At 43.3% G+C, this 14670-nt stretch overlaps 1 protein-coding gene across 1 annotated transcript; it reads left to right on the forward strand.

Annotated features, from left to right (window-relative positions):
* The first annotated feature begins 7223 nt into the window (after window positions 1-7223).
* Window positions 7224-12927, forward strand: LOC127635976 (lysozyme C-like). The gene is made up of 4 exons (XM_052116308.1): window positions 7224-7369; window positions 7688-7852; window positions 11717-11792; window positions 11922-12927. The coding sequence occupies exons 1-4, from the start codon at window positions 7243-7245 to the stop codon at window positions 11986-11988; spliced, it is 435 nt and encodes a 144-aa protein (XP_051972268.1). The 5' UTR covers window positions 7224-7242; the 3' UTR covers window positions 11989-12927.
* Window positions 12928-14670: the final 1743 nt, after the last annotated feature.

The raw sequence follows: 14670 nt of genomic DNA on the forward strand, positions 1-14670 counted from the left end.
CGAGTCCATCTCCCGTGCCTCCCCACCTGTCTCCTCTGTGACTCCCGAGGGACCACATGAGGAGGCTCGGCAGGGCTGCGAGGTTGAGATGAAAGAATTTGGTGAGGATCTTATGCCAGCGCAAGCTCCGCAAACCTTTTGGTCTCCCGTCGTGGCGTCCCTCGCCCATGTAGTATGCTCATAATAATCTCCGGCCTTCCATCGGTGCACACGGTCTTATCACATTCAGTGGATCTGACAATGGGGATGATGTCATATCACTCGCAGCATTGTCAGGCGGGTGTTCAAACCCGGCGGAGGGTGAAGATCGAGCACATGCCACTAATGCTGAGGTGCTTCGCGTCCTCTCATGGGTGGTCGAGGAGCTCGGTTTACAGTGGTCCCCTCCAGTAGAGCCGGAAAGATCTCGCCTGGATGAATGGTTCCTGCGGTCCAACTACCATCAAAAGACTGCGTCCCAAAGAGCAGTGGCATTCTTCCCAGAGGATCATGTGGAGCTCATAAAGACGCGCACGCCCTACTCTGTGCACGCTCAATTCGGAGGGGCTGCCCTTAGGACTGGTTTGCATCAATAGATCTAAAGAATGCATACATTCACGCACAAATTGCACCTCATTACAGACTGCTTGCGTTCGCGGGAACAGCTTATCAATTTACAGTCCCTCCATTCAGTTTATCCCTGGCTCCCCATACATTCACAAAGTGTATCGATGCAGCGGTCGCTTCATTGAAGCTGAACGGTGTGCACATTTTGAACTACCTCAACTAATGTCTATTACTAGCCCTATTACAGAGGCTCTGTTGTGCAACACAGGAATTTACTTTATTATGGCCACGCCGGCCTTAATCCCATATGAAGAAGGCATGGCACGGGGGGCGGCTGAAGTGGCTTTCCCTCAGAAGAAAAGCCACGATCGCAACGTTGCCATGGCTATGTTCTCGCAATGAGAACATAAACCATTCATAATTGCTGCCTCCGTGTCATCGCAGCCCAGACACGCAAGGCAGCGCTTATGACCATCACAAGCGGAGAGAAAACAGCCGCAACCATGAACTAAACAGAGGCAGAAAGACATCATTATAAAGACGTGTTCTGAAAAGGACGTTCAGTGCCTACTATGTATTGGTCATTTGTGAATGAAAATACTTCTCTTTTAGAGATATACACTCTTTTACAGAAGCGCTGTCGAAGCACCCAGGGGCATGGCCTGCAGAGAGGGAGAAAGCCGCTGGTAACACGCCATAGATCCAACAGCAGTGCTCTGGTTAGAGGTGAGTGGAGCAGTAGTAAGACTCAGCTTGCTGCTGCACAACTGTTCGGCTCCGAATTAAAAATATGACTGACAGACGCACGCCCACTTCCCTTTGTACTCATATGTCCGGGGGCGGAACATGCAAATTTTGTCTGCCAATTTCTCATTGGCCTTTTCTCTGGGCTACAACAGAGCCTTTCAGACAGAGGGTGAAAAGAGGTGCTGTAGCAATGTACCTGTACATTATGAGAAAAATAATGTTGTAAAGGGATTAATGGAAAGGAGGAGACGAGAACCGGCTTGAATATATAAATAATATTTAAATATAAAACTTAAACAAAAAGTCACAAACACACACATATGATGGACAGCTGCCCGTAAACGCTCTCTCTCTCTGTCGCACCACCATCCGTAGTAGGCCTTTATCATTCTCGGAGGCTTGATTAGCCTGATAAGGGGCCGGGTGTGTAGAATCACGACCCGCCCTCCGCCCTGTCACATTACTCGCTCGTTCTATCAGGTCGGGGAGCCCCAGTCCCTGGTGGACGGAATGGCCCGCCACATTCTCGGGGAACAGAAGGGGTCTCCCCCTCCCCTGGCAGCGGTTCTCCCGTTCCAGGCAGTCGGCCGGGAGCCCCTCCCCGCTCACGGTCGGCGTTCCTCTCTTAACTCCGCCGCTTTTAGCGGATGGTAGGGGTCTTCCCCCCGCCCCTGGCAGCGGCCCTGACCACTCCAGGTGGTCAGATAGGAGCCCCTTCTCCCCTCGCAGTCAGTGGCCATTCCTCCACTTCCTGGTGGACTCCTCCACTCCTCCGTTCCCCGGCAGATGGCCGCGGCTGCTCCGTTGGGGTGGATGTAGCGGCGAGAACTCCACTATGGCAGATTCCTCCTCCTCCCCAGATTTTTGGCACCAGTGTAAATGGGGTTATGGAAAAGAGGTGAGAACCAGCTTGACAATAAATAATATTTTAATGATAAACTTAACCAAAAGACACAAACACACATGTGTCAGACAGCTGCCCGTAAACGCTCTCTCTCATCGCACCATAATTTGCAGTCGGCCTTTATCCCTCTCGGAGGCTTGATTAGCCTGATAAAGGGTCGGGTGTGTAGAATCACGACCCGGCCCCAGCCTCCGCCCTGTCACAAATGTGTTTTTTGAACATTAAAGTATGTAAACCTATTCTAGTAGACTGCCAAAATAAAATTATTAACCTGTAAATGAGCATAATATGGGCTCTTTAATTTTTCACTTCTTCACCAAATGTGGAATTCCCAATGCGCTTTTAAGTCCTCGTGGTCACGTAGTGACACCTCAATCCGGATGGCGGATCTTAGCCTGCTCCATGCCGTGTCACAGTCACGCCTTAGCCTCCTCCATGCCATGTCACAGCCATGCCTCGGCCTGTTCCATGCCATGTCACAGTCACATCAGAGTCAATTCCATGCCATGTCACAGCCACGCCTCGGCCTGCTCCATACCATGTCACAGCCACACCTCTGCCTGCTCCATACCATGTCACAGCCACGCCTCAGCCTGCTCAATGCCATGTCACAGCCACTCCTCAGCCTGCTCCATGCCATGTCACAGCCATGCCTCAGTCTGCTCCATGCCCTGTCACAGCCATGCCTCAGTCTGCTCCATGCCCTGTCACAGCCATGCCTCAGTCTGCTCCATGCCCTGTCACAGCCAAGCTTTAGTCTGCTCCTTGCCATGTTATAGGCCCACCTCTGTTTCACGGTTCAGGCCCACCTCTGATCCACGGTCCAGGCCCGCCTCTGCTCTACGGTCCAGGCCCAAGCCTGCCTCTGCTGCACGAGCCAGTGCCCACTCCCGCCACATCCAATGAGCCAGCACCCATGCCTGCCACGGCCTACGAGCCAACGCCCATGCCTGCCATGGCCAACGAACCAGCGTTACAAGACTCGTCCATCCCAGAGCAAGCGTTACAAGCCTCAGTGGCCACGTTATAACATGCTGTCATTCCTAACTCATCATGCCATGTTACCATGTCTGCCATCTCAAATGGCCCTGCCTTGCCATGTTTCCACATCTGCCACGTCAAATGACCCTGCCTTGGTCCTGCGAGTTTCCAGCTATACCCTGGCTCTTCGAGTCTTCGACTACCCTCCGGATTCCCAAGTTCTCCAGTTTCGCCCCTAGAGCCTCTCACGGCCCCACCTTCCATGGCTCCGCCCCTTCAGCCTCTCATGGCTCCACCTTCCACTGGCTCTGCCCTGGTCTCATGCTCCACGTCCTATTTTTGCCAGGCCACGCCCCGCACCCTGTCTTGCCAGGCCACGCCCCAAGGACCCCCCTTCAGCTCTCTATTGAACTGTTTTTGTTTGGGTGTAACAGATTAATGCATTTACTTATATAACAGAATAGAAATTGACACAATAAACCCAGTGTTTATCTATCAGAAATCATGGACTTTTGAAGGATATATGAAACAAGAGCTTGCCACTGGCATGATGAACGTGTGTGTTTGCCATGATAGTGTCTAAATTGGTATTTTAGTGAAGAGTTTATTTTTTGCACATTGTACAGTATAATGTATTGTAATGCCATGTATTGTTTACCCTATCGGTGCAAAACATTTTTATCATCTTAAGGTAAATGCTTCATGAAGTGTTAAAGGAATAGTTCACCTAGAAATGAACATTCTCTCATCATTTACTCACCCTTATACCATCCCAGATGTGTATGACTTTCTTTCTTCAGCAGCACACAAATGAAGATTTTTAGAAGCTTTCTCTCTTCTTTCTGTCTATACAATGCAAGTGAATGGGTACCAAAAATTTGAAGCTCCAAAGTCAGCATAAAAGTGATCCATGACTCTATTTGATTCTAATTTTAAGGGGGAAATATTCCTTTAATGTAATCCTTAAAATGGGATGACTGCGGGATCTTCCAGATTTATAGTTAAATATGTCCACATGTAGCAGACCACACTTTGTTAACATTCCTTTATTTGCAACATCTTTCCTGTTCATGTGACCTTTAAAATATCAAATAGAAACTATTTTGAGGAAGCTGGCAATGCTGTTTTTTGAACAGCAGACAATCATTCACAGTTTTACTCAGTAAGCGAAACAAAGGTGACAGTTTAAAGGATCCTCTTTGTTCATTTTAAAATAATGATGTTAAAATTATATATTAAACATTTCTGGCTATCTTTATTGCCATTGAAGTAATTCATTTCAAACATCTAAATCAATTTTTTAGACTTTTATTAGTATTCCAGTTTATTTATTTATATATATATATATATATATATATATATATATATATATATATATATATATATCATTTTTTTATGAATGAATGCGTTTATATGCACATTCTTACACCGATTATGCTTAATAGGCCAACAATGTGTGTGGTCATATAAATGCATTAAACGGCTTTCCTTTATCAGTGTAAGGTCATAAATGCCGTAAGTATATACCGATCAACATGGGTAGATTTTTGCCCATTACCTGATTTGTGTAACATGTCAGCATGTTACACAAACCTTAAACAGCATTCTTACCAGCTTATCCAATGTAAGCAACATGTTGTGCGAATGCCTTTTCATGTTTTGACATCAAAAGCAGAGAATAATGTGAATATTTCAAATCTCATGTAAATGCAGATTTCTTGCTTTTTCTGATTTTTGGGAGTAATCAGTGTATTAGTGTTCATGTAAATGGGGTCAGTGTTGTTTCATACCCTTTTTTTAACTCCTTATTTGAAGCCCACATTAATCTTTTTTCTTCTAAACTTTCTATCAAATCATAATTGCTGTTCATGTATTGAATTGAAATGCTAGATTTCACCTGTAATGCACAGCATTTTGTGGTTTTGTTTTTCTAGATTGTTTGCTCTCTAGCTAACTAGTTGCACTATCCCGTTATTTAAAAATACTGTTTAGCTAACTATTGGTGGAATATGCGCTGTAAAGCACCTTAAAATCATAATTTGATTTTGAACTGAGATGTGTTTGTGATATGTATTTGTTTTAAAGGGATTTTGTTTGAAGTGTTTAAAAAATGTTTTTACTCATAATCTGTTGTTAATTTATTGGATGTTAAGTTAAGGCTAGTTTTGTTATTGTTTGTGGTTTTTGCTTATGAAATGGTTTTCTTTTTAATGTGCCAGCCTGCCAGGATTTGCTATGAGGTTACTGGACTAGTTAAACAGTGACATAATGACACTGTGGAAGTGCATAATTTATCTTCACAGCAATTAATACATATTTCACGTAATGTGAATGAGAGATCAAGCCATCAGTTTTATTACAATATTTATTCAGAAATAAAATCAAAGGGTTAATTATTAGTTCACAAAGAAGGTAGCGGTGGGAATAATACTACCATTTGACAGATCAGACATATCCACAAATCTGATTTTAATGTGGTTTCAATCAGGTTTGTAAAAAAACAGATTTCATTTTTTGTTCTTCGGACAACAAGCATCATAATGAATTTAGCAAATAAAATATGACAAACAAAATCTGATTTTTGCTATCTAAACAAAGCCTACATCACCTAGATAATTGGCAAATTTGAGAAAAATAGTGTTATTAAAATAGTGTTATAAACAATGAAAGTATCATACACTGCAAAAAAAAAAAAAAAACACTGATCTGAATTTTTTTTAATAATTAATAGAAAAATTAAATAGAATAGAAAAATGTTATGTGTTTTCTGGAATAGTATTATTTTAACTAAGATTAATTATACACCCTCCCTGATTGTTCAAAGCTAGCTTGATAATTTTCATGCACTGAAAATGTTTAAATATTACTGTTGTATTCTCCGTTTATCAAAAATGTAAAAATAAATAAATACCACAGTGCTCTTGCCAAGAGGGATGCAACATAATTTTTTCATGTTTTAACCCCTTAATGAATAAAAGGCAGAATCACAACTGGTTGCAGTGCCTTCATAAGAATGATTCTGGAATGCTCCTTTTCATTTACGGTTCACTCGACATTGTGTCAGAAGCTCACGCTTTGGGAATTCCTTCTCAATGATGTAGTTAAAGCCCTTGTAAAATAACAGCAATTCCATAATTGCCATTGTCTTGGAGCCCCTTTAGGCACACAGTTATATATTAAAAAAATCTGTGTCGAAATCACAATTCCTCCAGAAAACAAGGCAGCGATTTCATCTCTCATCTTGACAAGCCCTCTCATCTCCACCAGCAGACGGGTTCTTTGCCCACAAATGCAAGCAAGATGACTGACCCGCTCCCCTGCAGTATTCTGGTGAAGACATTTACATCCTTTTATTACTATTATATATATATATACACGAGTCCATCTCCCATGCCCGCCCCCTTGTCTCCTCTGTGACTTCCGAGGGACCACATGAGGAGGCTTGGCAGGGCCGCGAGGTTGACATGAAAGAATTTGGTGAGGATCTTATGCCAGCGCAAGCTCCGCAAACCTTTTGGTCTCTTGTCGTGGCGTCCTCGCCCATGCAGTATGCTCATAATGATCTCTGGCCTTCCATCGGTGCGCACGGTCTTATCACATTCGGTGCATCCCAGATGTGTATGACTGACTTTCTTCAGCAGCACACAAATGAAGATTTTTAGAAGCTTTCTCTCTTCTTTCTGTCTATACAATGCAAGTGACTGGGTGCCAAAAATTTGAAGCTCCAAAGTCAGCATAAAAGTGATCCATGACTCTATATGATTCTAATTTTAAGGGGGAAATATTCCTTTAATGTAATCCTTAAAATGGGATGACTGCGGGATCTTCCAAATTTAAAGTGAAATATGTCCACATGTAGCAGACCACACTTTGTTAACATTCCTTTATTTGCAATATCTTTCCTGTTCATGTGACCTTTAAAATATCAAATGGAAACTATTTTGAGGAAGCTGGCAATGGTGAAAGGTTTATTTAAGGAACACACTTCCTCGAACCTTCACAATATACTCAGAATAGGCGCTGAACACTGAATCCATTCCTCTGACATATTTCTTAGAATCATCATGAAGATTTTTGTCTTTCTTATGGTCCTGGTGGTTGCAAGTGGCAAGCAATATGAGAGATGTGAGCTTGCAAGGGCCTTAAAAGCTTTTGGAATGAATGGCTATGCGGGTGCAAGTCTGGCTGATTGTGAGTAATTCATATTTTTGTAGTTCAGTAGTTAAGTAACTATTAGTAGTTGTGGAAATGACTGGACATATACAAAACTGGGCATTGTATACATGTTTTTTATTTATTTTTATTTTTTTGTCTCAGTGTTGTGAGCCTTCTTGTCCCTGCTATTTTCAGAGATGTAGCATTGTTTTTAAAAATGTACAAAAAAATAAAAAATATATATTTTTACACTCTCTCTCTCTCTCTCTCTCTCTCTCTCTCTCTCTCTCTCTCTCTCTCTCTCTATATATATATATATATATATATATATGTATATGTATTCTATACTTTAAGGGGTTTGCCTTACCAAATGGGAGTCTAACTACAATACTGCAGCCACTAACCACAACACGGGTGGTTCAACAGACTATGGGATTTTCCAGATCAACAGTCGTTACTGGTGCAATGATGACCGCACCCCAGGCCGTACTAGCAATGGCTGTAAAATCAACTGCTCACGTAAGAAATCCATTGACAACAACAACAAAAAATTATAAATGTCAGAACATTATGTTAATTTATGCATTGAAATGTTCTGACACAAAGAACCTTTAAACTGATTTTAGGCATTGTTAGATAATTTTGTCATGCAATGTATTTATTTATTACTCTTGATCTGCAATCACATCTCGATACAGCACAGCTGAGGGAAGAAAGAAATGACACAGAGACCCGAGCTATCAAATCCTTCTTCCACGCTTATTCGTGCAGCACACCATTATATGGTCCAGCAAAACAACATTCCACTAGACCCACCAATGAAATAGTTCTTTACCCTATATTGGGGTGACAAATATGTTTGAGCTACGTGTGATAAGTGAGAGTACAGAAACAGGAAATACATTCCTATTGACAAATCCTCTTGCAGAACAGGAAACGTCATGGTTACTGTCGTAATAGGTGCTGAGGGAGGGAACGAGAAGTTGTGTCGAATTAAGTGACCCATGTGGTCTTCTTGGGATGCCAAAAATACCTCTGAACTTGAGAAAAGACCAATGCCAAATTGGCAGACATGCCCCGACCCGGACATACGGGTATAAAGGGCTGCCTTGGCGATTTATGTACGCTAACGTAGCGGTTCTGTCTGAACGGATCAAGATGTGCTTGCCCCGAATCAGTGGGAGAAACCTGCACAGGGCAAGGAGTACAGCCAACAACTCGAAGCAGTTGATACGCCAATGCAGGCAGGGCCCCGTCCAGGAGCCAGCGGCTGCGTGCCCGTAGCACACGGTGCCCCAACCCAGTTGAGAGGTGTCTGTGGTGACCACGACACGTCTGGCACCTGCTGTAGGGGGACTCCTGTCCGCAGAAAACAGAGGTCTGTCCAAGGGTTGAAAGTGTGAAGGCAGGAAGGGGTGATTAACATACGGTATGTGCCGCTGCGCCATGACAATCTCGGGACTCGAGTCTGAAGCCAGTGCTGAAGTTGTCTCATATGCATCAACCTGAGCGGCGTGACCGCGGCCGAGGATGCCATATGCCCCAGGAGCCTCTGGAACCCTTTGAGAGGAACCGCTGTGCCTGGCTTGAAGCGAGCAAGGCACGTGAGCACTGACTGCGCGCGCTCGGTTGTGAGGTGCGCTGACATTGAGACTGAGTCTAACTCCAAACAGAGAAAAGAGATGCTCTGAACTGGGGAAAGCTTGCTTTTTTTCCCAGTTGACCTGAACCCCTAAATGGCTGAGGTGCGTGAGCACGAGGTAATTGAATATGTGGATGCCCACTTCCTGTAGTGGGGCAAGGGTTGCCTCTGCGACCTTGGTGAAGACACGAGGGGACAGGACCTTGTACGCCAGGCCGTTGAACGCGAACCATAAGAAGGGTCAGTGTCGAGGCAGAATGGAGACGTGGAAGGACGCGTCCTTCAGGTCTACCGTCGCGAATCAATCTTGATGCTGAACACATTTTAGAATTCGCCTCTGCGTGAGCATTTTGAACAGGAGTCTGTGTAAAGTCCGGTTGAGAACTCTCAAGTCCAAGATTGGCCGCCACCCACTGCCTTTTTTGGGTATGATGAAGTAAGGGCTGTAGAAACCCTTCTCCATCGCGTCCTTGAGTAGCATAGTGGCAATCTCTGTCCGTTTTTGCCACGCATTGGCATGGAGCGAATACTGCTGAAACGAGGCGGGAGCCTGGCGAATTGAATCACGTAGCCGAGTCAAATGGTCCTGGCCAGCCATCGCGCAAGCCATGCATCTAAGCTCCGTGCGAGGGGCACTAAAGGGACGATCGTTTTGGATGTACCGCGTGGGGCCTCGCGGCGGGGGAGTGCAGATAATAGTGCGTCGGGCGGCAAAGGTGCGTCCCGAGGCTTAGGTGCTGAGAAAAAACTCAAAGCACTTACCTCCCTCTGTTCACCCGGCAGGGGGTGGGTTATAGACAGAGAAGGAGGTCCTGTAGGGACGTCTTCGAGACTCGTCTGCGCTGGCCTGCCGGGGCTGGGCAGTCGTGGGTCCGGAGGCAAGATGGCCACGTCCGGGGAGCCGGGACTGCAAAGTTTTGGTGCCAGGGTGCCGGGAGAATGCGTGTGCCGGTCTGGTGACCCAGGAAGTGAGGAAATTGCTCTTTTATTGACAATTTGAGTATCGCAGCCCAAAGGGGGTGCGACGCAAGAAAAAGGGAGAACTGAGGATTTTCCTCCCGGCCCTCCACACATCGTGCTACCAGCTCCGGAGCAAACGCCTGGCTTCCTGGGTGTGCCATCTCAGGAGCGTTTAGGGGTTTACGGGCCCTAGAAGAGGTCCTGGAGACAGGGGGCATACGCCGCCTGTGGGGCGCTCGACGCTGGGGCTGAAAGCTGGGCCCAGGTTGAGGCGGAGCTGCACAGTGAGCAGACGGGGGACGGCCTGTGCTGCGAAGGCGTGGCATGATGTGAGAGATGGCCTCCGTCTGTATCTTTACTGCCAAAAACTGCTGGCCGAAGTCATCGACAGTGTCGCCGAAGAGACCGAACTGGGAAACAGGGGCATTGAGAAAGCGGGCTTTGTCAATGGTGCACATCTCGACCAAGTTCAGCCACGGGTAGTGTTCCTGGACCATGAGGGTGGCCATCGCCCGCCCAAGTGCTTGCGCTGTGACCTTCGTAGTTCTGAGAGCGAGGTTGGTGACAGAGCGCAGTTCCTGCAGCACGTCAGGATCGGGACTACCCAGGTGCAGATCTTTGAGTGCCTTGGCTTGGTGTACCTGCAGAAGAGCCATGACATGCAAGGTGGAGGCGGCCTGTCCAGTGGCACTGTAGGCTTTCGCAGTCAGTGGCGACATTGTCCTACAGGCTTTGGAGGGGAGTCCCACCAGGTGGCGGCATTCTCGGGACACAGGTGGATCGCAACCGCCCTGTCCACCTGAGGGATCTCCGTGTACCTGACGTCCAGGGTAGCGAGAGCAGACGAGCGAGGAGGTCGGTTCCGGCAGTAAAAGGTGCCCTCCACGAACTTGTCAGCTCGTCATGCAATTCCGCGAGGGTTGGGGGGGAGGACAGAGAGTTCCAGTCCAGCCCAACGCTCACAGCGGCCCTGTGGAGCGGAGGGGGGCGGGGCCGGTCGGAATATCGCGCGCCCGGTCCCCAATCAGCCTGATGAGGCGCGCGAGGGATAAAGGCGGCCGGTGACGATTGTTCGAGAGAGAGAGAGAGAATTACGGACATGTCCGTCATGTGTGTTTGTTTATGTGTTTTTGAGTTTCTCATTAAAATATAATTTATGTTGACAAGCCGGTTCTCGCCTCCTCCTTGCCCATCCTTCAACTGTGTTACAGGCCCGCTACCTTTTTGAACTGTTGCCTTCTGGCAGGCACTACAGAGCACTGAGCACCAGAGCCGTCAGGCACAGGAACAGTTTTTTCCACTCTGGTTATCCATCTCAAGAACAGTTAAAACTGACCCATTGAGCAATAATTATGTGCAGTACACAGCTTAGTCTATTTATATCTATCCAACACACCATACCTCTACTGCATTAAATTCCCTTGCTTCTGTATACATAATTGACTGGTATGAAAGAAATCCAAACTAACTTGCAGAAGTGAAAAGCTATTGTTCATTATTTTACATTTCTCCTTACTGCTCATCTCCGATGAAATTGTCTTTGGTAAGCTGCTTGCATTATTCATACATCTAGCAATGCATCTGCGACAGACATTGATAAGTGCAATTCTGTGCATGCTGATTTTCTGTAGTAAAAATAATGGACAAAAATATTAATAGAAAAATTGCCCCTACTCACTGTGGTTCCCAAGTTGATGATGCTGAAGTTCCATAATACAATGTGGAAAAAGACCAGTTAAAACAACCTTTAATTGATTACCTGAACTTTGTCTTCCTAACAGAGCTTCTGAGCAATGACATTTCTTTGTCTATTAATTGTGCCAAGATCATAGGAAAGATGCAAGGCATTACTGCATGGTAAGATTATTTTAGTACTAACTTTTGTATTCATATGTGCTCATGGGTCTCTAAAAGCATAACCTATTTTTTTAAAAGAAGGTTAAACATTTTTATCTTATATAAATAATCCACCCACTTTTTGTTTAGGTACGGTTGGCTAAACCACTGTAAGAACCATGATGTGAGCCCATACATTGCAGGATGTGGGGTTTAAGAGAAGAACTTTCCACGTGTACATGGACAAAATAATGTTCCAGTAATGTGTACAAATAAACATGCATGAAATTCCTCATAAGACTTTATTTTTGTAAGCAGGTTACATCAGTATACTTCCAATGAATACAAGAAGACATCATTACAATGATCCAGAAATTAAAAAAGAAAAACTAACAATTGTATTTATTAAGATAAAGTAAAAAAATAAAAAGAGGAAAGTTTTAGTTAAGAATTTAAAGGTGAAGTGTATAATTTCTGCACCACTATGGAGCTAAATAAAAGACTAAAAGATTTTAATTAGAATTTTGTGAATTTGAGACATGTGGAATTTAACAAAATTTTTATAGTTTTAGTGGCATATTCTATAGATTGGTATTTTGAAAAGGCAGATTTTGTGTTCTGAACTTTTTTAGAGGTGAAATTAACTCTTAAAAATCTCTAAATAATCAGACTATAATATTACAGCTGAAGAAGAAATTCAATATTCTAAAATTCAAAACACAAAATTCAGATCTTACAGAAAGTAGGCAAGAGTTCGAGCATCCGGGTTCCACATGGAAAAGTAGAGGGTTTCAGAGAAGTCGAATGGAGCATTTTGGCCTGTCACAGAGCTACAATAGCATTTCCAGCATTTGCAGTGAAAACTAAAAATTTAATATATACCAAGTACCCATGACCAGTATATATTGAACCATTTCAATGAATGATCATAGACATTTGCAGATAGATTCCAGTTAGGGCTATCACAAATATAAAATTTGTCTGACGATTAATTGTCAAACAAAGATTTTTGATTTTGATGATTAATTATTTGTTTTAGGACTGTGATGATTAATTGTCTTGTTAAGTGCTTTCGCAATTAATTGTCATGTAAATTGTCATATTTTTTTAAGGTTTGCTTTTTCTGCATGTGTGCTTCATTCACCTTACAAATATATAAATCAAATAATAAAATAGGAATAAACTTAGATTCCTTTGAAGGCTTTAAAAACTTATGAATGACATGAAAAAATATGGTTTAAATTTCAAAATATAACTAAATACTTGAAATATGTCTCTCTTTTTGGTCAACTTTAGTTTTGGTCATTTAGTCAATTAATTTAAAATTGTTTTTTGAACAACATTTTTTATAATTTCTTTAATAAAAATAAAATGATTTTAAATATATTTTATTATATTTATATTATGAAATAGTAAAACATTTCTTTCCTAATTTCATCACTTTCACACATTATTTTAATGCTCTGATTAAACCCACAAGCCCTTATTTGTCATGAAGCAAACCTTTGAGGTTTCATTTCATCATTTTATCACTCCACAGAAATAAAGCGTGCATCTACTCTTTATCACTGCAAGTTATTTACACATCACATATGAACCAGGAACATTTGCCATTACACGATAGTTTAAAGTGAAACCAGAGCGCTTTGCATTCACTATCAAAGTTTATACTTGTTCGTTTATATTTTTGTGTGAGTTTGGCGCAAGACTCTGCCAACAGCAGCACGCGCATCAGAGCGCTTCAGAGGCTCATCTGGACAGGAGCTGGTTGACCTCCTCTGCAGCTCAGTGACGCTTAAAATTCCAATATTTGGACTTTAAAATGTGATTTAAATCGTGGCTGTCTCAAATAACCACGGTTAGATCACCATGACTAGATGGTTATTTAATAATCGCGACAGAAGTCTAGACATCAGAAAATCTCTGTCTATACAAGTTTTCTTACACTTTAGATCAGGAAATTAACTTGCGATACAGACGTCACTAAAGTGGATATGAGTAAAAACTTTGTGAATTCAAATGCAAAATCCAGAAATGACACCAGCCACATAATATAGAAGGGTTGACACTCCTAAGAACGTGCAGCAGTTATTTCATATTAACAGTTTTTTTTTTTTTTTCACACATAAATGAGGAAAGCCCTAAACAAACACTAAAACTTGTAATGATGATCTCTGAGACATCTGTATGGTATAACCATCAAGGCTGCATGATGGATTTAAATAAGAATAAAATTGCAATATGGCCACGCACAAATACAAAGCCGTTTTGGGCTGCATTTTGAGCCTGACCGAGACCGATACGATACCGATACCAGGGAAAATTCACCAACTACCGAAATGGTGGCCCAGGGGCATAGCCAGAACTTTTTTCAGGGGTGGCCAGGTAAGACCCAGTGATTCTATTGTGGTGGCCAAAACAATTCACTACTGACTGTGACATTCTGAACCAACAGCAAATTCTACAGACATAATTTTCTGTAAATTCTACAGAATTAATCAGAGCCGGCCCAAGGCATTAGCGAACTAAGCGGCTGCTTAGGGCCCACGTGGCCACCAGGGGGCCCCCAAGACCACATGAAATGATAGCTTGATTTATTTTTTTGTGTGATAAACAGTCAATGGACAATGGTAATTATCCAAAAACGCAATATTAAACGCAATATTATGTTAACGGACTGCAGGATGCAAGCGCATTCAGACAGCAAAACATTAATATCACAAGAAAGGACATATCCTCTGGTGCAGAGAAAAGGAAAAAGAAAACAGAGTAACAGTAAAAACAACAAGATAACTTTATGTTAAGTAGCTAGGCTATGTTACGAGCTAGCATTAGCTGGCTAGTTCGTTAACATAGCCTATGTAGCATATCTTCTTTTTTAGGAAAGTTTGATTAAACA

Source organism: Xyrauchen texanus, chromosome 43 (genome assembly GCF_025860055.1).
Source record: "Xyrauchen texanus isolate HMW12.3.18 chromosome 43, RBS_HiC_50CHRs, whole genome shotgun sequence".
In the NCBI taxonomy this organism is placed as follows: Eukaryota; Metazoa; Chordata; class Actinopteri; order Cypriniformes; family Catostomidae; genus Xyrauchen; species Xyrauchen texanus.